The 23,078-nt window shown below is 56.2% G+C and overlaps 3 protein-coding genes, 8 non-coding genes and 6 pseudogenes across 11 annotated transcripts; all 17 read right to left on the reverse strand.

Annotated features, from left to right (window-relative positions):
• Positions 1 to 2: 2 nt before the first annotated feature.
• LOC147099256 (U2 spliceosomal RNA) lies at positions 3 to 182 on the reverse strand (annotated as a pseudogene).
• A 463-nt stretch (positions 183 to 645) lies between these two features.
• LOC147099257 (uncharacterized) lies at positions 646 to 1,974 on the reverse strand. Its single transcript, XM_085969297.1, has one exon. It carries the CDS (start codon positions 1,972 to 1,974, stop codon positions 646 to 648), a length of 1,329 nt encoding a protein of 442 aa, XP_085825423.1.
• Positions 1,975 to 3,628: 1,654 nt separating this feature from the next.
• Positions 3,629 to 5,539, reverse strand: LOC147099258 (uncharacterized). The gene is made up of 2 exons (XM_085969193.1): positions 4,681 to 5,539; positions 3,629 to 3,702 (listed from the first exon to the last, which is right to left on the reverse strand). Exons 1-2 carry the CDS (start codon positions 5,480 to 5,482, stop codon positions 3,629 to 3,631), a joined length of 876 nt encoding a protein of 291 aa, XP_085825319.1. The 5' UTR covers positions 5,483 to 5,539.
• Positions 5,540 to 6,254: 715 nt separating this feature from the next.
• LOC147099259 (U2 spliceosomal RNA) lies at positions 6,255 to 6,401 on the reverse strand (annotated as a pseudogene).
• A 638-nt stretch (positions 6,402 to 7,039) lies between these two features.
• Positions 7,040 to 7,230, reverse strand: LOC147099260 (U2 spliceosomal RNA). Its single transcript, XR_015073983.1, has one exon. It is a non-coding gene; the product is annotated as a U2 spliceosomal RNA (small nuclear RNA).
• Positions 7,231 to 7,868: 638 nt separating this feature from the next.
• LOC147099261 (U2 spliceosomal RNA) lies at positions 7,869 to 8,059 on the reverse strand. The gene has a single exon (XR_015073984.1). It is a non-coding gene; the product is annotated as a U2 spliceosomal RNA (small nuclear RNA).
• A 638-nt stretch (positions 8,060 to 8,697) lies between these two features.
• LOC147099262 (U2 spliceosomal RNA) lies at positions 8,698 to 8,888 on the reverse strand. The gene has a single exon (XR_015073986.1). It is a non-coding gene; the product is annotated as a U2 spliceosomal RNA (small nuclear RNA).
• A 638-nt stretch (positions 8,889 to 9,526) lies between these two features.
• LOC147099263 (U2 spliceosomal RNA) lies at positions 9,527 to 9,717 on the reverse strand. Its single transcript, XR_015073987.1, has one exon. It is a non-coding gene; the product is annotated as a U2 spliceosomal RNA (small nuclear RNA).
• A 638-nt stretch (positions 9,718 to 10,355) lies between these two features.
• Positions 10,356 to 10,546, reverse strand: LOC147099264 (U2 spliceosomal RNA). Its single transcript, XR_015073988.1, has one exon. It is a non-coding gene; the product is annotated as a U2 spliceosomal RNA (small nuclear RNA).
• A 638-nt stretch (positions 10,547 to 11,184) lies between these two features.
• Positions 11,185 to 11,375, reverse strand: LOC147099265 (U2 spliceosomal RNA). The gene has a single exon (XR_015073989.1). It is a non-coding gene; the product is annotated as a U2 spliceosomal RNA (small nuclear RNA).
• Positions 11,376 to 12,013: 638 nt separating this feature from the next.
• Positions 12,014 to 12,204, reverse strand: LOC147099266 (U2 spliceosomal RNA). Its single transcript, XR_015073990.1, has one exon. It is a non-coding gene; the product is annotated as a U2 spliceosomal RNA (small nuclear RNA).
• A 638-nt stretch (positions 12,205 to 12,842) lies between these two features.
• LOC147099267 (U2 spliceosomal RNA) lies at positions 12,843 to 13,033 on the reverse strand. The gene has a single exon (XR_015073991.1). It is a non-coding gene; the product is annotated as a U2 spliceosomal RNA (small nuclear RNA).
• A 638-nt stretch (positions 13,034 to 13,671) lies between these two features.
• Positions 13,672 to 13,883, reverse strand: LOC147099268 (U2 spliceosomal RNA; annotated as a pseudogene).
• A 514-nt stretch (positions 13,884 to 14,397) lies between these two features.
• Positions 14,398 to 15,607, reverse strand: LOC147099269 (uncharacterized; annotated as a pseudogene).
• Positions 15,608 to 19,968: 4,361 nt separating this feature from the next.
• On the reverse strand, positions 19,969 to 20,091 carry LOC147099270 (U2 spliceosomal RNA; annotated as a pseudogene).
• Positions 20,092 to 20,729: 638 nt separating this feature from the next.
• Positions 20,730 to 20,909, reverse strand: LOC147099271 (U2 spliceosomal RNA; annotated as a pseudogene).
• A 463-nt stretch (positions 20,910 to 21,372) lies between these two features.
• On the reverse strand, positions 21,373 to 22,701 carry LOC147099272 (uncharacterized). The gene has a single exon (XM_085969298.1). It carries the CDS (start codon positions 22,699 to 22,701, stop codon positions 21,373 to 21,375), a length of 1,329 nt encoding a protein of 442 aa, XP_085825424.1.
• Positions 22,702 to 23,078: the final 377 nt, after the last annotated feature.

Genomic DNA, 23,078 nt, shown 5'->3' on the forward strand with positions numbered 1-23,078 from the left:
GGGGAAGCTGCACCGCTCCCGGAAGCACTGCAATACCAGGTCGATGCGTGGAGTGGACGGAGCAAGCCCCTGTTCCATCTCCCTGTTCCAAAAATCAATTTAATATTTGGTCCCCAGATAGGGGACGTATCAGATATTAAACTGATAAGAACAGATTTTTTTTTTTTTTAATTTCAATATATATGCTTTATTCATAAAAATCTTTGTTCATGTACATGACAATGCAGTCCACATCTGGTACAGTGCAAATTAACTTCAGCACATGGCACTCAATTTACAAATTACATTACATTTATCATTACATGTTTCAATATATAACAATATACACTCCACAAATCATATTACAGATGAAAGCAGTACATGGTACTCTCTTTACACAAACAGGTACATTTTCATTACATGTTTTATCAGTCATACAGCCCAAGGGGGGCCGAGATGCATTCCAACATTTCTCAAAATACATTACATTACAATCCACCAACCGTATTATATATGGCTTAATAATGCACATGAATGCAGTACATGGTACTCTATTTACATTCACAGATTACAAGTGCTTTACAATTAACACACTTGTACGTCATGCGGCCCGAGGGGGGGTTTCCCACTGGTTTCAGCCCCTCAGTGTACACTGGCGGGAGGACCTTAAACTGTGGCCCTTCCCCATCGTGCCTTGGCGGCGGCGGCACCAACCTTTAGTGCGTCCCTCAGCACGTACTCCCGGACCTTGGAATGTGCCAATCTGCAACACTCGGTCGTGGACATCTCCTTGCTCTGGAAGACCAGCAAGTTTCGGGCAGACCAAAGGGCGTCTTTCACCGAGTTGATGATCTTCCAGCAGCAGTTGATGTTTGTCTCGGTGTGCGTCCCTGGGAACAGTCCGTAGAGCACAGAGTCCTGTGTTACCGAGCTGCTCGGGATGAACCTCGACAAAGACCACTGCATCTCTTTCCAGACCTTCTGTGCAAAGGCACATTCCAGAAGGAGATGGATGACGGTCTCGTCCCAAGCGCAGCCTCCTCGCGGACAGCGTGCGGTGGAGCAGAGACGTCGGGAGTGCATGAAGGATCTGACGGGGAGGGCCCTTCTCACCACCAGCCAAGCTACGTCTTGGTGCTTGTTTGTGAGTTCTGGCGATGAGGCATTCTGCCAAATGACTTCGACAGTCTGCTCAGGGAACCATCCGAGAGGATCTACCATCTCCTTTTCCCGTAGGGTCTCGAGGACGTTTCGTGCTGACCACTGCTTGACAGCTTTGTGGTCAAAGGTGTTTGCCGTGAAAAACTTTTCCACGAAGGACAGGTGGTCTGGCACGGTCCAACTGGATGGAGCGTTCCGCGGCAGCGTCGCCAGACCCATCCTTCGCAACACCGGGGTCAGGTAGAACCTCAGCACGTAGTGACACTTGGTGTTTGCGTACTGAGGGTCCGTGCACAGTTTGATGCAGCCGCACACAAAGGTGGCCATCAGGATGAGGGCGACGTTTGGTACGTTCTTTCCCCCTTTCTCTGGAGATTTGTACATCGTGTCCCTCCGGACACGGTCCATTTTCGATCTCCAGATAAAGTGGAAGACGGCTCGGGTGACTGCGGCGGCGCAGGGTCGGGGTATGGGCCACACCTGCGCCACGTACAGCAGCACTGACAGCACTTCGCACCTGATGACCAGGTTCTTTCCCACGATCGACAGGGAGCGCTGCTCCCACATTCCCAGTTTCTGGCGTGCCTTGGAGATACGCTCCTCCCAGTTTTTTGTGCATGCCCCAGCCGCTCCGAACCATATTCCCAGCACCTCCAGGTAATCTGACCTGACGGTGAAGGGGACAAAGGATCGGTCGGCCCAGTTCCCAAAGAACATGGCCTCGCTTTTGCTGCGATTTACTTTCGCTCCCGAGGCCAGTTCAAATTGGTCGCAGATGCTCAGCAGTCTGCGGACCGACAGCGGATCCGAGCAAAAGACGGCGACGTCATCCATGTACAGGGAGGTCTTAACCTGAGTGCCTCCGCTGCCTGGGATCGTCACCCCTCCAATGCTCGAATCCCTTCTGATGGATTGGGCAAAGGGTTCGATACAACACACGAACAAGACGGAGGAGAGAGGACAGCCCTGCCTGACTCCAGATTTGATCGGGAAGCTTTCTGATTCCCACCCGTTGATTAGGACTGCGCTACTGATGTCTGTGTAGAGCAGTTGGATCCAATTGCAGATTCCCTCCCCAAACCCCATTTTGGAGAGCACGTCCATCATGTACGTGTGCGATATTCTGTCGAAAGCCTTCTCCTGGTCCAAGCTGATTAAGCAGGTGTGCACCCCCCTGTCCCGCACGTAGGCGATCGTATCCCTGAGTAGCGCGAGGCTATCAGAGATCTTCCTGCCGGGTACGGCACAGGTCTGATCCGGGTGGATCACCAGCTCCAGAGCAGACTTGACCCTGTTGGCGATGACCTTGGACAGAATCTTGTAGTCCACATTAAGCAGTGAAATGGGCCGCCAGTTTCTGATTTCTTCCCTCTCCCCCTTCTGCTTGTAGATGAGGGTGATGATGCCTTTCCTCATCGATTCTGACATGCTGCCAGCCAGAAGCATACCCCCGTACACTTCCAGCAGGTCTGGGCCCATCCAGTCCCACAGAGCCGAATACAACTCGGCCGGTAGGCCGTCGCTTCCGGGAGTTTTACTCGTCTCGAAGGACAGGACGGCCTTTGTCAGCTCGTCCAGAGTTAGCGGGTGATCCAGACTCTCCCGCTTGCTGTCGTCTAGCACCTCCGAGATAGACGACAGGAAAGACTGGGAGGCCGCGCTGTCTGTGGGCTTCGCGTCGTACAGCCCGGCATAAAAGGATTTGCTGATCCTTCGCATGTCAGGCTGCGAGGACGTCACAGAGCCGTCTTCCTCCTTCAGGCTGTGGATCACAGAGCTCTCTCTGTGTACCTTTTGGAAGAAGAAACGCGAGCACGTCTCGTCCTGCTCCACGGAGCGGACTCTGGAGCGGAAGATGATCTTGGAGGACTCTGAGGCATAGAGCGAGGCTTGCTGGCCCTTCACCTCTTGGAGTTCCTCCCTGACATTGACTCCCATCGACTGCAGCAGGAGCAGATTCTGCATGCTTTTCTGGAGTCGGGACATTTCCCTCTGTCCCTCTCTCGCCTTCTGAACACCTTTGAGGATGAAGAACCTCTTGATGTTCGTCTTGATCGTTTCCCACCAGTGCGCCGGGGAATCAAAGAGGGGTTTCACGGTTCTCCAACCTTTGTAATCCCTTTTGAGTTCCTCAATGTTTTCTGGGGTCAACAGTTTCACGTTCAGCTTCCATATCCCTCTGCCTACTTTCTGGTCTTCCTGTGGGTGACAGTCGGCTAGTAAGAGGCAGTGGTCAGAGAAGAACACCGGCTTGACGTCGGTGGATCTGACCGAGAGAGCTTGGGACACAAACAGGAAGTCTATCCTGGAACGGACAGACCCGTCTGGCCTGGACCAGGTGTATCTGCGCGGCGCTCCATCTGCAGGGTTGCTGAAGATGTCGTGCAGCTTGGCGTCTTTTACCGCTTCCATCAGGAGTCTGGACGTGGCGTCCAGTTTGCTGTCGGCTCTGCCGGATCGCCCAGCCGCATCGATGATGCAGTTGAAGTCACCGCCCAGAATAACCGGCCTGGACGTCGCCAGCAGCAGCGGTAGCTGCTGGAAGACGGCCAGCCGCTCGTTCTTGAGAGCCGGGGCGTACACATTGATCAGCCTGAGCGGGGCGTTCTTGTACAGTACGTCTGCTACGAGGAGGCGGCCACCCACCACCTCCTTAACTTCGGTGATGGTGAAGTCACCTCCCCGCAGCAGAATACCCAGGCCGGAGGCACGGCAATCGTTGCCTCCTGACCAGATCGATTGGTCGTGGGGCCACCATCGCGACCACTGCCTGTAGTTGCTGAAGTGCGGTAGGCCGCACTCCTGCAGGAACAATAGGTCGGCCTTGACCTTGGCAAGGTACCCCAAGGTGGAAACACATCGCGTCGTGCTTTTGATGCTACGCACGTTTATGCTTGCAATTTTTAAACCCATTTTAAATTTTAAATAGAGTTCAAGTCCCATTTTAATAAGCAGTCCTTTATGCTGTTTCCATCCCTTGGGGCTGGACCTGCATACACACAGTGTTAGAGAAAAACTGTACTTGCCCTGGGCTGAGGAACTCGCCCTGGTCTCTTGAGGGGTTGCTGTACCGGCAGGGGGATGACGGCGGTGAGAAGAAGTCTTCTTCCTCATTCGTGGATGGTTCTTCCCTCAGCCTGTCGCCTGTGGTGTCGTGGCTCCCGGTTTCCCGGAGCAGGTGTGCATCGGTCGCTTCATTGCTCCCGGTTTCCCGGAGCTGGGGTATGGTGGACGCTCCGCTGCTCCCGGTTGTCTGGAGCTGGGGAGCGTCGGGCACTTGGCCGCCCCCGGCGGTCTGGAGCTGGGGGACGTCGGGCACTTGGCCGCTCCCGGCAGTCTGTAGCTGGGGAGCGTCGGGCTCTTGGCCGCTCCCGGCGGTCTGGAGCTGGGGAGCGTCGGGCACTTGGCCGCTCCCGGCGGTCTGGAGCTGGGGAGCGTCGGGCACTTGGCCACTCCCGGCGGTCTGGAGCTGGGGAGCGTCGGGAACTTGGCCGCTCCCGGCGGTCTGGAGCTGGGCTGCATTGTGCCCTTCATTGCTACCGGTGTTCTGGGGCACGGTGATCACTCCTGTTTGTTTCTTTTCGCTCAGCCACTTTTTTTGTTGTTGGTGACTGTTCTTTTCTTGCCCTTCCTCATCAGATGAGCAGCTGCTGGTGTTGCCCGTTTGGGGCGGGTGCCGCCTTTTTTCCACAGGCCTGGACTTTGGCGGCCTCTCTCTTTGGGGGAGGCTTTTTTTCTTGTTCTTTCGTTTGACCTCCTGCCATTCTCCCAGTTGTTGTTCTCCAGCTGCCTCCTCTTCCATGGTCTCTGGCTGTTGGGGAGGAGGCTGAGTGCTGGTTGCCTGGGTTTGGTCGTTTCCAGTGAGGGCCTCTGCGGTGGGAGCGGTGCTGGTCTCCTTTGAGGCGGCCTTGTTGACAGGTCCTTTAATTGCCTGCGCATAGCTGCTGCTGCGCCTTGGGCAGGCCTTGTAGAGATGGCCTGTCTCCCCGCACAAGTTGCAGCACTTGCTCTCCTTGCAATCCTTCGTCTGGTGGCCTTCCTGCTTGCAGTTGCGACAGATGGTGACAGTGCAGGTCGCCGCCACGTGCCCGGATCTCCCGCAGGTTCGACACACCCTGGGTTGTCCCGCGTACACCATGTAGCCCCGGCTTCCACCGATGGCGAAGCTGGAGGGGAGGTGCTGGATGGCTCCTTTGGCATCCACTTTCAGGGTTACTTTGATCTGGCGTTTGCTGGTCCAGATCCCAAACAGGTCATTTACGTCAACGCTGTTCCCGACACTGTCGACGTATCTGCCGAGGAACGTCAGCACATCGACCACAGGGATGTGCGGGTTGTACATGTGTACAGTGACCAACCGGTTTCTTTGTGTTGGGAGAGTGAATAGAGGCTCGGCAGTCATAACTGAAAGCAGCGTTTCACTCCCCTTTTCCTTAACTGCCTGCAGAAATTTCAGGCATGCCGCGACGTTCCTGAACGTCACATCAAAATGTCCACTGCTGGGGAAATCCTGCAGAGCGAAGATATCCGCAACTTGGAAACCGCAGCATCCGGTCAAGATCCTCTTCACAAAAAGGGAGCGGTCGATGGGCGATTGTCCCTCCACCTTCTTCACTGTGACTCGGACAGTGTTCCGGACTCCCTGTCTCGCTCCTCGGTTTGCTGCAATCTCGCTTGCAGGTCGCCCGTCACTCCAGGCTCTCGAGCTCGCTGTTCCATTGGCCGCCGTCGCGCCTGCCAATCGCTCTCTGCCCCGGGCTGCCAAGCTTGCTGCTTGCTTGGCCCTCGTCTCGCCTGCCAATCGCTCTCCGCCCTGGAGTCCCGGGCTCGCTTCCTCATTGGCCGACGTCATGCCTGCCAATCGCTCTCTGCCCCGGCCTCCCGAGCTCGCTCCTTCGTTGGCCGCCCTCTCGCCTGCCGATCGCTCTCCGCTGCAGGCTCTCGACCTCGCTGCATGGTCGGCCGCCACCTCGCGCTGCAGGTCGCTCTCCACTCCGGGCTCCCGCAATCGCTCCTCCTCCAGCGGCCTCGGTTTCTGCTCCCGATAGCTCCTTTCTCGGGTTTCCTCGCTCACTGCTCCCTCAGTCGCCATCTATGCAGATCGCTCTGCTCTGATTGGATCAAGGCCGAAGCCAGCATGAAAATGCAGCCAAACCAGAAACACCAGTATCGCGACACAAGGTCAATTTGCATCAGAATCAAGCAGATACTGATAAGAACAGATACTACACTTGATCTTAGCCAAAAGGCCGAGAAGCGATAGCCTGTAAACTCCCGCCGACGCGCAAGTGTCCCTCGGCCTCTGTCTTCTCCGTCAATCTGGCCGCGGTCGGCCGAGCGCAGGTGCGACGGCGGGCCTGCAGCAAGAGAGCAATTTCGGCCAGGGCTTACTTACTTGCAAGCCAGACGAAAAGCCGTGCCCGTATGGCACCCCCTTCCCTTCGGCGGAGATGACGCCATGAAAGCATTTGCATTTTGCGAGCAATTAACCAACCGGGCGGCGCGCAGGAGCGCGCCGGCGGGGCTTGCGGTGTCCCCTCCCCCCTCCTTTTCCAACGGGGGCGGGCGCAGTGGCTCAGAAATCCAACAGGGTGCAGCACGGTCCAGGTCAGCTGCAGAGCGGGAAAGGTGGCGAGGCCCCGCCCTGAAATCCAGGGCACGTCCCCATATGCAAATAAGAAAGAAAAACACAATTTTGACATGCAAACGCAGAGCGAAAAACACCCCCGAAGGCGGCTGCTTAGCCTGCGGCGCGGCCGGCCAGCGAGCGGGTGAAAAGTAAGGCGGCGGCACGACAAGGGCGAGCCCGAGCGGCTCTACAACGGAAAGACAGCACGGCTGAAAGTGGTGCGAAAACTTTTTCTGCTTTTGACTTTTGCGACTTCCCACCCCAAAGAGGGGAAGCTGCACCGCTCCCGGAAGCACTGCAATACCAGGTCGATGCGTGGAGTGGACGGAGCAAGCCCCTGTTCCATCTCCCTGTTCCAAAAATCAATTTAATATTTGGTCCCCAGATAGGGGACGTATCAGATATTAAACTGATAAGAACAGATACTACACTTGATCTTAGCCAAAAGGCCGAGAAGCGATAGCCTGTAAACTCCCGCCGACGCGCAAGTGTCCCTCGGCCTCTGTCTTCTCCGTCAATCTGGCCGCGGTCGGCCGAGCGCAGGTGCGACGGCGGGCCTGCAGCAAGAGAGCAATTTCGGCCAGGGCTTACTTACTTGCAAGCCAGACGAAAAGCCGTGCCCGTATGGCACCCCCTTCCCTTCGGCGGAGATGACGCCATGAAAGCATTTGCATTTTGCGAGCAATTAACCAACCGGGCGGCGCGCAGGAGCGCGCCGGCGGGGCTTGCGGTGTCCCCTCCCCCCTCCTTTTCCAACGGGGGCGGGCGCAGTGGCTCAGAAATCCAACAGGGTGCAGCACGGTCCAGGTCAGCTGCAGAGCGGGAAAGGTGGCGAGGCCCCGCCCTGAAATCCAGGGCACGTCCCCATATGCAAATAAGAAAGAAAAACACAATTTTGACATGCAAACGCAGAGCGAAAAACACCCCCGAAGGCGGCTGCTTAGCCTGCGGCGCGGCCGGCCAGCGAGCGGGTGAAAAGTAAGGCGGCGGCACGACAAGGGCGAGCCCGAGCGGCTCTACAACGGAAAGACAGCACGGCTGAAAGTGGTGCGAAAACTTTTTCTGCTTTTGACTTTTGCGACTTCCCACCCCAAAGAGGGGAAGCTGCACCGCTCCCGGAAGCACTGCAATACCAGGTCGATGCGTGGAGTGGACGGAGCAAGCCCCTGTTCCATCTCCCTGTTCCAAAAATCAATTTAATATTTGGTCCCCAGATAGGGGACGTATCAGATATTAAACTGATAAGAACAGATACTACACTTGATCTTAGCCAAAAGGCCGAGAAGCGATAGCCTGTAAACTCCCGCCGACGCGCAAGTGTCCCTCGGCCTCTGTCTTCTCCGTCAATCTGGCCGCGGTCGGCCGAGCGCAGGTGCGACGGCGGGCCTGCAGCAAGAGAGCAATTTCGGCCAGGGCTTACTTACTTGCAAGCCAGACGAAAAGCCGTGCCCGTATGGCACCCCCTTCCCTTCGGCGGAGATGACGCCATGAAAGCATTTGCATTTTGCGAGCAATTAACCAACCGGGCGGCGCGCAGGAGCGCGCCGGCGGGGCTTGCGGTGTCCCCTCCCCCCTCCTTTTCCAACGGGGGCGGGCGCAGTGGCTCAGAAATCCAACAGGGTGCAGCACGGTCCAGGTCAGCTGCAGAGCGGGAAAGGTGGCGAGGCCCCGCCCTGAAATCCAGGGCACGTCCCCATATGCAAATAAGAAAGAAAAACACAATTTTGACATGCAAACGCAGAGCGAAAAACACCCCCGAAGGCGGCTGCTTAGCCTGCGGCGCGGCCGGCCAGCGAGCGGGTGAAAAGTAAGGCGGCGGCACGACAAGGGCGAGCCCGAGCGGCTCTACAACGGAAAGACAGCACGGCTGAAAGTGGTGCGAAAACTTTTTCTGCTTTTGACTTTTGCGACTTCCCACCCCAAAGAGGGGAAGCTGCACCGCTCCCGGAAGCACTGCAATACCAGGTCGATGCGTGGAGTGGACGGAGCAAGCCCCTGTTCCATCTCCCTGTTCCAAAAATCAATTTAATATTTGGTCCCCAGATAGGGGACGTATCAGATATTAAACTGATAAGAACAGATACTACACTTGATCTTAGCCAAAAGGCCGAGAAGCGATAGCCTGTAAACTCCCGCCGACGCGCAAGTGTCCCTCGGCCTCTGTCTTCTCCGTCAATCTGGCCGCGGTCGGCCGAGCGCAGGTGCGACGGCGGGCCTGCAGCAAGAGAGCAATTTCGGCCAGGGCTTACTTACTTGCAAGCCAGACGAAAAGCCGTGCCCGTATGGCACCCCCTTCCCTTCGGCGGAGATGACGCCATGAAAGCATTTGCATTTTGCGAGCAATTAACCAACCGGGCGGCGCGCAGGAGCGCGCCGGCGGGGCTTGCGGTGTCCCCTCCCCCCTCCTTTTCCAACGGGGGCGGGCGCAGTGGCTCAGAAATCCAACAGGGTGCAGCACGGTCCAGGTCAGCTGCAGAGCGGGAAAGGTGGCGAGGCCCCGCCCTGAAATCCAGGGCACGTCCCCATATGCAAATAAGAAAGAAAAACACAATTTTGACATGCAAACGCAGAGCGAAAAACACCCCCGAAGGCGGCTGCTTAGCCTGCGGCGCGGCCGGCCAGCGAGCGGGTGAAAAGTAAGGCGGCGGCACGACAAGGGCGAGCCCGAGCGGCTCTACAACGGAAAGACAGCACGGCTGAAAGTGGTGCGAAAACTTTTTCTGCTTTTGACTTTTGCGACTTCCCACCCCAAAGAGGGGAAGCTGCACCGCTCCCGGAAGCACTGCAATACCAGGTCGATGCGTGGAGTGGACGGAGCAAGCCCCTGTTCCATCTCCCTGTTCCAAAAATCAATTTAATATTTGGTCCCCAGATAGGGGACGTATCAGATATTAAACTGATAAGAACAGATACTACACTTGATCTTAGCCAAAAGGCCGAGAAGCGATAGCCTGTAAACTCCCGCCGACGCGCAAGTGTCCCTCGGCCTCTGTCTTCTCCGTCAATCTGGCCGCGGTCGGCCGAGCGCAGGTGCGACGGCGGGCCTGCAGCAAGAGAGCAATTTCGGCCAGGGCTTACTTACTTGCAAGCCAGACGAAAAGCCGTGCCCGTATGGCACCCCCTTCCCTTCGGCGGAGATGACGCCATGAAAGCATTTGCATTTTGCGAGCAATTAACCAACCGGGCGGCGCGCAGGAGCGCGCCGGCGGGGCTTGCGGTGTCCCCTCCCCCCTCCTTTTCCAACGGGGGCGGGCGCAGTGGCTCAGAAATCCAACAGGGTGCAGCACGGTCCAGGTCAGCTGCAGAGCGGGAAAGGTGGCGAGGCCCCGCCCTGAAATCCAGGGCACGTCCCCATATGCAAATAAGAAAGAAAAACACAATTTTGACATGCAAACGCAGAGCGAAAAACACCCCCGAAGGCGGCTGCTTAGCCTGCGGCGCGGCCGGCCAGCGAGCGGGTGAAAAGTAAGGCGGCGGCACGACAAGGGCGAGCCCGAGCGGCTCTACAAAGGAAAGACAGCACGGCTGAAAGTGGTGCGAAAACTTTTTCTGCTTTTGACTTTTGCGACTTCCCACCCCAAAGAGGGGAAGCTGCACCGCTCCCGGAAGCACTGCAATACCAGGTCGATGCGTGGAGTGGACGGAGCAAGCCCCTGTTCCATCTCCCTGTTCCAAAAATCAATTTAATATTTGGTCCCCAGATAGGGGACGTATCAGATATTAAACTGATAAGAACAGATACTACACTTGATCTTAGCCAAAAGGCCGAGAAGCGATAGCCTGTAAACTCCCGCCGACGCGCAAGTGTCCCTCGGCCTCTGTCTTCTCCGTCAATCTGGCCGCGGTCGGCCGAGCGCAGGTGCGACGGCGGGCCTGCAGCAAGAGAGCAATTTCGGCCAGGGCTTACTTACTTGCAAGCCAGACGAAAAGCCGTGCCCGTATGGCACCCCCTTCCCTTCGGCGGAGATGACGCCATGAAAGCATTTGCATTTTGCGAGCAATTAACCAACCGGGCGGCGCGCAGGAGCGCGCCGGCGGGGCTTGCGGTGTCCCCTCCCCCCTCCTTTTCCAACGGGGGCGGGCGCAGTGGCTCAGAAATCCAACAGGGTGCAGCACGGTCCAGGTCAGCTGCAGAGCGGGAAAGGTGGCGAGGCCCCGCCCTGAAATCCAGGGCACGTCCCCATATGCAAATAAGAAAGAAAAACACAATTTTGACATGCAAACGCAGAGCGAAAAACACCCCCGAAGGCGGCTGCTTAGCCTGCGGCGCGGCCGGCCAGCGAGCGGGTGAAAAGTAAGGCGGCGGCACGACAAGGGCGAGCCCGAGCGGCTCTACAACGGAAAGACAGCACGGCTGAAAGTGGTGCGAAAACTTTTTCTGCTTTTGACTTTTGCGACTTCCCACCCCAAAGAGGGGAAGCTGCACCGCTCCCGGAAGCACTGCAATACCAGGTCGATGCGTGGAGTGGACGGAGCAAGCCCCTGTTCCATCTCCCTGTTCCAAAAATCAATTTAATATTTGGTCCCCAGATAGGGGACGTATCAGATATTAAACTGATAAGAACAGATACTACACTTGATCTTAGCCAAAAGGCCGAGAAGCGATAGCCTGTAAACTCCCGCCGACGCGCAAGTGTCCCTCGGCCTCTGTCTTCTCCGTCAATCTGGCCGCGGTCGGCCGAGCGCAGGTGCGACGGCGGGCCTGCAGCAAGAGAGCAATTTCGGCCAGGGCTTACTTACTTGCAAGCCAGACGAAAAGCCGTGCCCGTATGGCACCCCCTTCCCTTCGGCGGAGATGACGCCATGAAAGCATTTGCATTTTGCGAGCAATTAACCAACCGGGCGGCGCGCAGGAGCGCGCCGGCGGGGCTTGCGGTGTCCCCTCCCCCCTCCTTTTCCAACGGGGGCGGGCGCAGTGGCTCAGAAATCCAACAGGGTGCAGCACGGTCCAGGTCAGCTGCAGAGCGGGAAAGGTGGCGAGGCCCCGCCCTGAAATCCAGGGCACGTCCCCATATGCAAATAAGAAAGAAAAACACAATTTTGACATGCAAACGCAGAGCGAAAAACACCCCCGAAGGCGGCTGCTTAGCCTGCGGCGCGGCCGGCCAGCGAGCGGGTGAAAAGTAAGGCGGCGGCACGACAAGGGCGAGCCCGAGCGGCTCTACAACGGAAAGACAGCACGGCTGAAAGTGGTGCGAAAACTTTTTCTGCTTTTGACTTTTGCGACTTCCCACCCCAAAGAGGGGAAGCTGCACCGCTCCCGGAAGCACTGCAATACCAGGTCGATGCGTGGAGTGGACGGAGCAAGCCCCTGTTCCATCTCCCTGTTCCAAAAATCAATTTAATATTTGGTCCCCAGATAGGGGACGTATCAGATATTAAACTGATAAGAACAGATACTACACTTGATCTTAGCCAAAAGGCCGAGAAGCGATAGCCTGTAAACTCCCGCCGACGCGCAAGTGTCCCTCGGCCTCTGTCTTCTCCGTCAATCTGGCCGCGGTCGGCCGAGCGCAGGTGCGACGGCGGGCCTGCAGCAAGAGAGCAATTTCGGCCAGGGCTTACTTACTTGCAAGCCAGACGAAAAGCCGTGCCCGTATGGCACCCCCTTCCCTTCGGCGGAGATGACGCCATGAAAGCATTTGCATTTTGCGAGCAATTAACCAACCGGGCGGCGCGCAGGAGCGCGCCGGCGGGGCTTGCGGTGTCCCCTCCCCCCTCCTTTTCCAACGGGGGCGGGCGCAGTGGCTCAGAAATCCAACAGGGTGCAGCACGGTCCAGGTCAGCTGCAGAGCGGGAAAGGTGGCGAGGCCCCGCCCTGAAATCCAGGGCACGTCCCCATATGCAAATAAGAAAGAAAAACACAATTTTGACATGCAAACGCAGAGCGAAAAACACCCCCGAAGGCGGCTGCTTAGCCTGCGGCGCGGCCGGCCAGCGAGCGGGTGAAAAGTAAGGCGGCGGCACGACAAGGGCGAGCCCGAGCGGCTCTACAAAGGAAAGACAGCACGGCTGAAAGTGGTGCGAAAACTTTTTCTGCTTTTGACTTTTGCGACTTCCCACCCCAAAGAGGGGAAGCTGCACCGCTCCCGGAAGCACTGCAATACCAGGTCGATGCGTGGAGTGGACGGAGCAAGCCCCTGTTCCATCTCCCTGTTCCAAAAATCAATTTAATATTTGGTCCCCAGATAGGGGACGTATCAGATATTAAACTGATAAGAACAGATACTACACTTGATCTTAGCCAAAAGGCCGAGAAGCGATAGCCTGTAAACTCCCGCCGACGCGCAAGTGTCCCTCGGCCTCTGTCTTCTCCGTCAATCTGGCCGCGGTCGGCCGAGCGCAGGTGCGACGGCGGGCCTGCAGCAAGAGAGCAATTTCGGCCAGGGCTTACTTACTTGCAAGCCAGACGAAAAGCCGTGCCCGTATGGCACCCCCTTCCCTTCGGCGGAGATGACGCCATGAAAGCATTTGCATTTTGCGAGCAATTAACCAACCGGGCGGCGCGCAGGAGCGCGCCGGCGGGGCTTGCGGTGTCCCCTCCCCCCTCCTTTTCCAACGGGGGCGGGCGCAGTGGCTCAGAAATCCAACAGGGTGCAGCACGGTCCAGGTCAGCTGCAGAGCGGGAAAGGTGGCGAGGCCCCGCCCTGAAATCCAGGGCACGTCCCCATATGCAAATAAGAAAGAAAAACACAATTTTGACATGCAAACGCAGAGCGAAAAACACCCCCGAAGGCGGCTGCTTAGCCTGCGGCGCGGCCGGCCAGCGAGCGGGTGAAAAGTAAGGCGGCGGCACGACAAGGGCGAGCCCGAGCGGCTCTACAAAGGAAAGACAGCACGGCTGAAAGTGGTGCGAAAACTTTTTCTGCTTTTGACTTTTGCGACTTCCCACCCCAAAGAGGGGAAGCTGCACCGCTCCCGGAAGCACTGCAATACCAGGTCGATGCGTGGAGTGGACGGAGCAAGCCCCTGTTCCATCTCCCTGTTCCAAAAATCAATTTAATATTTGGTCCCCAGATAGGGGACGTATCAGATATTAAACTGATAAGAACAGATTTTTTTTTTTTTTTTTTTTTTTTATTTCAATATATATGCTTTATTCATAAAAATCTTTGTTCATGTACATGACAATGCAGTCCACATCTGGTACAGTGCAAATTAACTTCAGCACATGGCACTCAATTTACAAATTACATTACATTTATCATTACATATATCAAAGCATGTTTCAATATATAACAATATACACTCCACAAATCATATTACAGATGAAAGCAGTACATGGTACTCTCTTTACACAAACAGGTACATTTTCATTACATGTTTTATCAGTCATACAGCCCAAGGGGGGCCGAGATGCATTCCAACATTTCTCAAAATACATTTCATTACAATCCACCAACCGTATTATATATGGCTTAATAATGCACATGAATGCAGTACATGGTACTCTATTTACATTCACAGATTACAAGTGCTTTACAATTAACACACTTGTACATCATGCGGCCCGAGGGGGGGGTTTCCACTGGTTCCAGCCCCTCAGTGTACACTGGCGGGAGGGCCTTAAACTGTGGCCATTCCCCATCGTGCCTTGGCGGCGACGGCACCAACCTTTAGTGCGTCCCTCAGCACGTACTCCCGGACCTTGGAATGTGCCAATCTGCAACACTCGGTCGTGGACATTTCCTTGCTCTGGAAGACCAACAAGTTTCGGGCAGACCAAAGGGCGTCTTTCACCGAGTTGATGATCTTCCAGCAGCAGTTGATGTTTGTCTCGGTGTGCGTCCCTGGGAACAGTCCGTAGAGCACAGAGTCCTGTGTTACCGAGCTTCTCGGGATGAACCTCGACAAAGACCACTGCATCTCTTTCCAGACCTTCTGTGCAAAGGCACATTCCAGAAGGAGATGGATGACGGTCTCGTCCCATGCGCAGCCTCCTCGCGGACAGCGTGCGGTGGAGCAGAGACGTCGGGAGTGCATGAAGGATCTGACGGGGAGGGCCCTTCTCACCACCAGCCAAGCTACGTCTTGGTGCTTGTTTGTGAGTTCTGGCGATGAGGCATTCTGCCAAATGACTTTGACAGTCTGCTCAGGGAACCATCCGAGAGGATCTACCATCTCCTTTTCCCGTAGGGTCTCGAGGACGTTTCGTGCTGACCACTGCTTGACAGCTTTGTGGTCAAAGGTGTTTGCCGTGAAAAACTTTTCCACGAAGGACAGGTGGTCTGGCACGGTCCAACTGGATGGAGCGTTCCGCGGCAGCGTCGCCAGACCCATCCTTCGCAACACCGGGGTCAGGTAGAACCTCAGCACGTAGTGACACTTGGTGTTTGCGTACTGAGGGTCCGTGCACAGTTTGATGCAGCCGCACACAAAGGTGGCCATCAGGATGAGGGCGACGTTTGGTACGTTCTTTCCCCCTTTCTCTGGAGATTTGTACATCGTGTCCCTCCGGACACGGTCCATTTTCGATCTCCAGATAAAGTGGAAGACGGCTCGGGTGACTGCGGCGGCGCAGGGTCGGGGTATGGGCCACACCTGCGCCACGTACAGCAGCACTGACAGCACTTCGCACCTGATGACCAGGTTCTTTCCCACGATCGACAGGGAGCGCTGCTCCCACATTCCCAGTTTCTGGCGTGCCTTGGAGATACGCTCCTCCCAGTTTTTTGTGCATGCCCCAGCCGCTCCGAACCATATTCCCAGCACCTTCAGGTAATCTGACCTGACGGTGAAGGGGACAAAGGATCGGTCGGCCCAGTTCCCAAAGAACATGGCCTCGCTTTTGCTGCGATTTACTTTCGCTCCCGAGGCCAGTTCAAATTGGTCGCAGATGCTCAGCAGTCTGCGGACCGACAGCGGATCCGAGCAAAAGACGGCGACGTCATCCATGTACAGGGAGGTCTTAACCTGAGTGCCTCCGCTGCCTGGGATCGTCACCCCTCCAATGCTCGAATCCCTTCTGATGGATTGGGCAAAGGGTTCGATACAACACACGAACAAGACGGAGGAGAGAGGACAGCCCTGCCTGACTCCAGATTTGATCGGGAAGCTTTCTGATTCCCACCCGTTGATTAGGACTGCGCTACTGATGTCTGTGTAGAGCAGTTGGATCCAATTGCAGATTCCCTCCCCAAACCCCATTTTGGAGAGCACGTCCATCATGTACGTGTGCGATATTCTGTCGAAAGCCTTCTCCTGGTCCAAGCTGATTAAGCAGGTGTGCACCCCCCTGTCCCGCACGTAGGCGATCGTATCCCTGAGTAGCGCGAGGCTATCAGAGATCTTCCTGCCGGGTACGGCACAGGTCTGATCCGGGTGGATCACCAGCTCCAGAGCAGACTTGACCCTGTTGGCGATGACCTTGGACAGAATCTTGTAGTCCACATTAAGCAGCGAAATGGGCCGCCAGTTTCTGATTTCTTCCCTCTCCCCTTTCTGCTTGTAGATGAGGGTGATGATGCCTTTCCTCATCGATTCTGACATGCTGCCAGCCAGAAGCATACCCCCGTACACTTCCAGCAGGTCTGGGCCCATCCAGTCCCACAGAGCCGAATACAACTCGACCGGTAGGCCGTCGCTTCCGGGAGTTTTACTCGTCTCGAAGGACTGGACGGCCTTTGTCAGCTCGTCCAGAGTTAGCGGGTGATCCAGACTCTCCCGCTTGCTGTCGTCTAGCACCTCCGAGATAGACGACAGGAAAGACTGGGAGGCCGCGCTGTCTGTGGGCTTCGCGTCGTACAGCCCGGCATAAAAGGATTTGCTGATCCTTCGCATGTCAGGCTGCGAGGACGTCACAGAGCCGTCTTCCTCCTTCAGGCTGTGGATCACAGAGCTCCCTCTGTGTACCTTTTGGAAGAAGAAACGCGAGCACGTCTCGTCCTGCTCCACGGAGCGGACTCTGGAGCGGAAGATGATCTTGGAGGACTCTGAGGCATAGAGCGAGGCTTGCTGGCCCTTCACCTCTTGGAGTTCCTCCCCGACATTGACTCCCATCGACTGCAGCAGGAGCAGATTCTGCATGCTTTTCTGGAGTCGGGACATTTCCCTCTGTCCCTCTCTCGCCTTCTGAACACCTTTGAGGATGAAGAACCTCTTGATGTTCGTCTTGATCGTTTCCCACCAGTGCGCCGGGGAATCAAAGAGGGGTTTCATGGTTCTCCAACCTTTGTAATCCCTTTTGAGTTCCTCAATGTTTTCTGGGGTCAACAGTTTCACGTTCAGCTTCCATATCCCTCTGCCTACTTTCTGGTCTTCCTGTGGGTGACAGTCGGCTAGTAAGAGGCAGTGGTCAGAGAAGAACACCGGCTTGATGTCGGTGGATCTGACCGAGAGAGCTTGGGACACAAACAGGAAGTCTATCCTGGAATGGACAGACCCGTCTGGCCTGGACCAGGTGTATCTGCGCGGCGCTCCATCTGCAGGGTTGCTGAAGATGTCGTGCAGCTTGGCGTCTTCTACCGCTTCCATCAGGAGTCTGGACGTGGCGTCCAGTTTGCTGTCGGCTCTGCCGGATCGCCCAGCCGCATCGATGATGCAGTTGAAGTCACCGCCCAGAATAACCGGCCTGGACGTCGCCAGCAGCAGCGGTAGCTGCTGGAAGACGGCCAGCCGCTCCTTCTTGAGAGCCGGGGCGTACACATTGATCAGCCTGAGCGGGGCGTTCTTGTACAGTACGTCTGCTACGAGGAGGCGGCCACCCACCACCTCCTTAACTTCGGTGATGGTGAAGTCACCTCCCCGCAGCAGAATACCCAGGCCGGAGGCACGGCAATCGTTGCCTCCTGACCAGATCGATTGGCCGTGGGGCCACCATCGCGACCACTGCCTGTAGTTGCTGAAGTGCGGTAGGCCGCACTCCTGCAGGAACAGTAGGTCGGCCTTGACCTTGGCAAGGTACCCCAAGGTGGAAACACATCGCGTCCTGCTTTTGATGCTACGCACGTTTATGCTTGCAATTTTTAAACCCATTTTAAATTTTAAATAGAGTTCAAGTCCCATTTTAATAAGCAGTCCTTTATGCTGTTTCCATCCCTTGGGGCTGGACCTGCATACACACAGTGTCAGAGAAAAACTGTACTTGCCCTGGGCTGAGGAACTCGCCCTGGTCTCTTGAGGGGTTGCTGTACCGGCAGGGGGATGACGGCGGTGAGAAGAAGTCTTCTTCCTCATTCGTGGATGGTTCTTCCCTCAGCCTGTCGCCTGTGGTGTCGTGGCTCCCGGTTTCCCGGAGCAGGTGTGCATCGGTCGCTTCATTGCTCCCGGTTTCCCGGAGCTGGGGTATGGTGGACGCTCCGCTGCTCCCGGTTGTCTGGAGCTGGGGAGCGTCGGGCTCTTGGCCGCCCCCGGCGGTCTGGAGCTGGGGGACGTCGGGCACTTGGCCGCTCCCGGCAGTCTGTAGCTGGGGAGCGTCGGGCTCTTGGCCGCTCCCGGCGGTCTGGAGCTGGGGAGCGTCGGGCACTTGGCCGCTCCCGGCGGTCTGGAGCTGGGGAGCGTCGGGCACTTGGCCACTCCCGGCGGTCTGGAGCTGGGGAGCGTCGGGAACTTGGCCGCTCCCGGCGGTCTGGAGCTGGGCTGCGTTGTGCCCTTCGTTGCTACCGGTGTTCTGGGGCACGGTGATCACTCCTGTTTGTTTCTTTTCGCTCAGCCACTTTTTTTGTTGTTGGTGACTGTTCTTTTCTTGCCCTTCCTCATCAGATGAGCAGCTGCTGGTGTTGCCCGTTTGGGGCGGGTGCCGCCTTTTTTCCACAGGCCTGGACTTTGGCGGCCTCTCTCTTTGGGGGAGGCTTTTTTTCTTGTTCTTTCGTTTGACCTCCTGCCATTCTCCCAGTTGTTGTTCTCCAGCTGCCTCCTCTTCCATGGTCTCTGGCTGTTGGGGAGGAGGCTGAGTGCTGGTTGCCTGGGTTTGGTCGTTTCCAGTGAGGGCCTCTGCGGTGGGAGCGGTGCTGGTCTCCTTTGAGGCGGCCTTGTTGACAGGTCCTTTAATTGCCTGCGCATAGCTGCTGCTGCGCCTTGGGCAGGCCTTGTAGAGATGGCCTGTCTCCCCGCACAAGTTGCAGCACTTGCTCTCCTTGCAATCCTTCGTCTGGTGGCCTTCCTGCTTGCAGTTGCGACAGATGGTGACAGTGCAGGTCGCCGCCACGTGCCCGGATCTCCCGCAGGTTCGACACACCCTGGGTTGTCCCGCGTACACCATGTAGCCCCGGCTTCCACCGATGGCGAAGCTGGAGGGGAGGTGCTGGATGGCTCCTTTGGCATCCACTTTCAGGGTTACTTTGATCTGGCGTTTGCTGGTCCAGATCCCAAACAGGTCATTTACGTCAACGCTGTTCCCGACACTGTCGACGTATCTGCCGAGGAACGTCAGCACATCGACCACAGGGATGTGCGGGTTGTACATGTGTACAGTGACCACCCGGTTTCTTTGTGTTGGGAGAGTGAATAGAGGCTCGGCAGTCATAACTGAAAGCAGCGTTTCACTCCCCTTTTCCTTAACTGCCTGCAGAAATTTCAGGCATGCCGCGACGTTCCTGAACGTCACATCAAAATGTCCACTGCTGGGGAAATCCTGCAGAGCGAAGATATCCGCAACTTGGAATCCGCAGCATCCGGTCAAGATCCTCTTCACAAAAAGGGAGCGGTCGATGGGCGATTGTCCCTCCACCTTCTTCACTGTGACTCGGACAGTGTTCCGGACTCCCTGTCTCGCTCCTCGGTTTGCTGCAATCTCGCTTGCAGGTCGCCCGTCACTCCAGGCTCTCGAGCTCGCTGTTCCATTGGCCGCCGTCGCGCCTGCCAATCGCTCTCTGCCCCGGGCTGCCAAGCTTGCTGCTTGCTTGGCCCTCGTCTCGCCTGCCAATCGCTCTCCGCCCTGGATTTCCGGGCTCGCTTCCTCATTGGCCGACGTCATGCCTGCCAATCGTTCTCCGCCCCGGCCTCCCGAGCTCGCTCCTTCGTTGGCCGCCCTCTCGCCTGCCGATCGCTCTCCGCTGCAGGCTCTCGACCTCGCTGCATGGTCGGCCGCCACCTCGCGCTGCAGGTCGCTCTCCACTCCGGGCTCCCGCAATCGCTCCTCCTCCGGCGGCCTCGGTTTCTCCTCCCGATAGCTCCTTTCTCGGGTTTCCTCGCTCACTGCTCCCTCAGTCGCCATCTATGCAGATCGCTCTGCTCTGATTGGATCAAGGCCGAAGCCAGCATGAAAATGCAGCCAAACCAGAAACACCAGTATCGCGACACAAGATCAATTAGCATCAGAATCAAGCAGATACTGATAAGAACAGATACTACACTTGATCTTAGCCAAAAGGCCGAGAAGCGATAGCCTGTAAACTCCCGCCGACGCGCAAGTGTCCCTCGGCCTCTGTCTTCTCCGTCAATCTGGCCGCGGTCGGCCGAGCGCAGGTGCGACGGCGGGCCTGCAGCAAGAGAGCAATTTCGGCCAGGGCTTACTTACTTGCAAGCCAGACGAAAAGCCGTGCCCGTATGGCACCCCCTTCCCTTCGGCGGAGATGACGCCATGAAAGCATTTGCATTTTGCGAGCAATTAACCAACCGGGCGGCGCGCAGGAGCGCGCCGGCGGGGCTTGCGGTGTCCCCTCCCCCCTCCTTTTCCAACGGGGGCGGGCGCAGTGGCTCAGAAATCCAACAGGGTGCAGCACGGTCCAGGTCAGCTGCAGAGCGGGAAAGGTGGCGAGGCCCCGCCCTGAAATCCAGGGCACGTCCCCATATGCAAATAAGAAAGAAAAACACAATTTTGACATGCAAACGCAGAGCGAAAAACACCCCCGAAGGCGGCTGCTTAGCCTGCGGCGCGGCCGGCCAGCGAGCGGGTGAAAAGTAAGGCGGCGGCACGACAAGGGCGAGCCCGAGCGGCTCTACAACGGAAAGACAGCACGGCTGAAAGTGGTGCGAAAACTTTTTCTGCTTTTGACTTTTGCGACTTCCCACCCCAAAGAGGGGAAGCTGCACCGCTCCCGGAAGCACTGCAATACCAGGTCGATGCGTGGAGTGGACGGAGCAAGCCCCTGTTCCATCTCCCTGTTCCAAAAATCAATTTAATATTTGGTCCCCAGATAGGGGACGTATCAGATATTAAACTGATAAGAACAGATTTTTTTTTTTTTTAATTTCAATATATATGCTTTATTCATAAAAATCTTTGTTCATGTACATGACAATGCAGTCCACATCTGGTACAGTGCAAATTAACTTCAGCACATGGCACTCAATTTACAAATTACATTACATTTATCATTACATGTTTCAATATATAACAATATACACTCCACAAATCATATTACAGATGAAAGCAGTACATGGTACTCTCTTTACACAAACAGGTACATTTTCATTACATGTTTTATCAGTCATACAGCCCAAGGGGGGCCGAGATGCATTCCAACATTTCTCAAAATACATTACATTACAATCCACCAACCGTATTATATATGGCTTAATAATGCACATGAATGCAGTACATGGTACTCTATTTACATTCACAGATTACAAGTGCTTTACAATTAACACACTTGTACGTCATGCGGCCCGAGGGGGGGTTTCCCACTGGTTTCAGCCCCTCAGTGTACACTGGCGGGAGGACCTTAAACTGTGGCCCTTCCCCATCGTGCCTTGGCGGCGGCGGCACCAACCTTTAGTGCGTCCCTCAGCACGTACTCCCGGACCTTGGAATGTGCCAATCTGCAACACTCGGTCGTGGACATCTCCTTGCTCTGGAAGACCAGCAAGTTTCGGGCAGACCAAAGGGCGTCTTTCACCGAGTTGATGATCTTCCAGCAGCAGTTGATGTTTGTCTCGGTGTGCGTCCCTGGGAACAGTCCGTAGAGCACAGAGTCCTGTGTTACCGAGCTGCTCGGGATGAACCTCGACAAAGACCACTGCATCTCTTTCCAGACCTTCTGTGCAAAGGCACATTCCAGAAGGAGATGGATGACGGTCTCGTCCCAAGCGCAGCCTCCTCGCGGACAGCGTGCGGTGGAGCAGAGACGTCGGGAGTGCATGAAGGATCTGACGGGGAGGGCCCTTCTCACCACCAGCCAAGCTACGTCTTGGTGCTTGTTTGTGAGTTCTGGCGATGAGGCATTCTGCCAAATGACTTCGACAGTCTGCTCAGGGAACCATCCGAGAGGATCTACCATCTCCTTTTCCCGTAGGGTCTCGAGGACGTTTCGTGCTGACCACTGCTTGACAGCTTTGTGGTCAAAGGTGTTTGCCGTGAAAAACTTTTCCACGAAGGACAGGTGGTCTGGCACGGTCCAACTGGATGGAGCGTTCCGCGGCAGCGTCGCCAGACCCATCCTTCGCAACACCGGGGTCAGGTAGAACCTCAGCACGTAGTGACACTTGGTGTTTGCGTACTGAGGGTCCGTGCACAGTTTGATGCAGCCGCACACAAAGGTGGCCATCAGGATGAGGGCGACGTTTGGTACGTTCTTTCCCCCTTTCTCTGGAGATTTGTACATCGTGTCCCTCCGGACACGGTCCATTTTCGATCTCCAGATAAAGTGGAAGACGGCTCGGGTGACTGCGGCGGCGCAGGGTCGGGGTATGGGCCACACCTGCGCCACGTACAGCAGCACTGACAGCACTTCGCACCTGATGACCAGGTTCTTTCCCACGATCGACAGGGAGCGCTGCTCCCACATTCCCAGTTTCTGGCGTGCCTTGGAGATACGCTCCTCCCAGTTTTTTGTGCATGCCCCAGCCGCTCCGAACCATATTCCCAGCACCTCCAGGTAATCTGACCTGACGGTGAAGGGGACAAAGGATCGGTCGGCCCAGTTCCCAAAGAACATGGCCTCGCTTTTGCTGCGATTTACTTTCGCTCCCGAGGCCAGTTCAAATTGGTCGCAGATGCTCAGCAGTCTGCGGACCGACAGCGGATCCGAGCAAAAGACGGCGACGTCATCCATGTACAGGGAGGTCTTAACCTGAGTGCCTCCGCTGCCTGGGATCGTCACCCCTCCAATGCTCGAATCCCTTCTGATGGATTGGGCAAAGGGTTCGATACAACACACGAACAAGACGGAGGAGAGAGGACAGCCCTGCCTGACTCCAGATTTGATCGGGAAGCTTTCTGATTCCCACCCGTTGATTAGGACTGCGCTACTGATGTCTGTGTAGAGCAGTTGGATCCAATTGCAGATTCCCTCCCCAAACCCCATTTTGGAGAGCACGTCCATCATGTACGTGTGCGATATTCTGTCGAAAGCCTTCTCCTGGTCCAAGCTGATTAAGCAGGTGTGCACCCCCCTGTCCCGCACGTAGGCGATCGTATCCCTGAGTAGCG

The sequence above is a fragment of the Somniosus microcephalus genome, chromosome 28, assembly GCF_052327205.1.
Source record: "Somniosus microcephalus isolate GS21.2 chromosome 28, FLI_Smic_1.0, whole genome shotgun sequence".
Taxonomy (NCBI): Eukaryota; Metazoa; Chordata; class Chondrichthyes; order Squaliformes; family Somniosidae; genus Somniosus; species Somniosus microcephalus.